The 1,041-nt window shown below is 67.4% G+C and overlaps 1 protein-coding gene across 1 annotated transcript; it reads left to right on the top strand.

The window, feature by feature from the left end:
- Nucleotides 1-197: 197 nt before the first annotated feature.
- Nucleotides 198-766, top strand: RHOBADRAFT_22793 (uncharacterized protein; the record flags this gene model as incomplete). The annotated part of the gene is made up of 3 exons (XM_018412579.1): nucleotides 198-326; nucleotides 418-483; nucleotides 569-766. Coding segments are annotated over 3 exons (393 nt in total), but the record flags the coding sequence as incomplete, so codon positions are not given.
- Nucleotides 767-1,041: the final 275 nt, after the last annotated feature.

The following is a 1,041-nucleotide window of genomic DNA, read 5'->3' as shown; positions in this document are numbered from 1 at the left end:
GACACGCAAAATACATCCTTCCCCCCACCCCCAACCCGCCAACGGAGTTCATGATCCAGTACATCGAACGTCGGGACGGGCGCGGCCCCCCCCCCCCCCCCCCCCCCCTCTCTCTCTCTTTGGCGGCGTGGGCGAGCGGGCAAGCGCACGAACCCTCCTTGACGCACTCTCTCTCCCCCTCCCTCGTGCGCCCACAGATCGGCCGCCCGGAGAACATTGTCGGGTGGTACCACTCGCACCCGGGCTACGGCTGCTGGCTCTCGGGCATCGACGTCATGACGCAAAAGACGAACCAGCAGTTCCAGGACCCGTTCCTCGCCGTCGTCGTGCGTCGCGCTCGTTTCTCTCTCGCGAGACTGCCTCGGCGCCCTGTTCGCCTGTGCAGCTCACTGACGCGCGAGCCCGTCGCGCACGCAGATCGACCCGAACCGCACCGTGTCGGCGGGCAAGGTCGAGATTGGCGCGTTCCGCACGTACCCCGAGGTGCGTCCCTCCTCCATCTCTCCCCTCGCAAGCCACCCCGAGAGCCTCACCTCTCGCTCACACTCGCACGCCCCGACGCACACAGGGCTACACGCCGCCGCACGCGGCCGCGTCCGAGTACCAGTCGATCCCGCAGGACAAGATTGACGACTTTGGCGTGCACGCCGCGAGCTACTACCCGCTCGAGGTGTCGCACTTCAAGAGCTCGCACGACGCGCGCCTGCTCGACTCGCTGTGGAACAGGTACTGGGTCATGACGCTCAGCCAGAGCCCGCTCGTGTCGGTGCGTCGCTCGCTCTCTCCCTCCTCTTGGCGTCGGGTCCGAGGGCGGCACTGACAGACCCCTCTCGTCCCTCCCTCCCTCCCTCCCTTCGTCTCGACCAGCTCCTCTCGGGCTTCCACCAGCTCCACAGCGACCAGTCGACCTCAACTCTCGCAGCGACACGGCCCTGCCTCCGCTCGGCATGCGCCTGCCTCCCCCTTCCTCCCCCTCCTCCCCCTTCTTCCATCGCTCGCCGGCGGAGAGCTGACCTTTGTCATCACGAGAGAGTCTCGTCG

This window comes from Rhodotorula graminis (genome assembly GCF_001329695.1).
Source record: "Rhodotorula graminis WP1 unplaced genomic scaffold RHOBAscaffold_50, whole genome shotgun sequence".
NCBI lineage: Eukaryota > Fungi > Basidiomycota > Microbotryomycetes > Sporidiobolales > Sporidiobolaceae > Rhodotorula > Rhodotorula graminis.
This window is presented reverse-complemented; position numbering and strand designations above follow the sequence as displayed.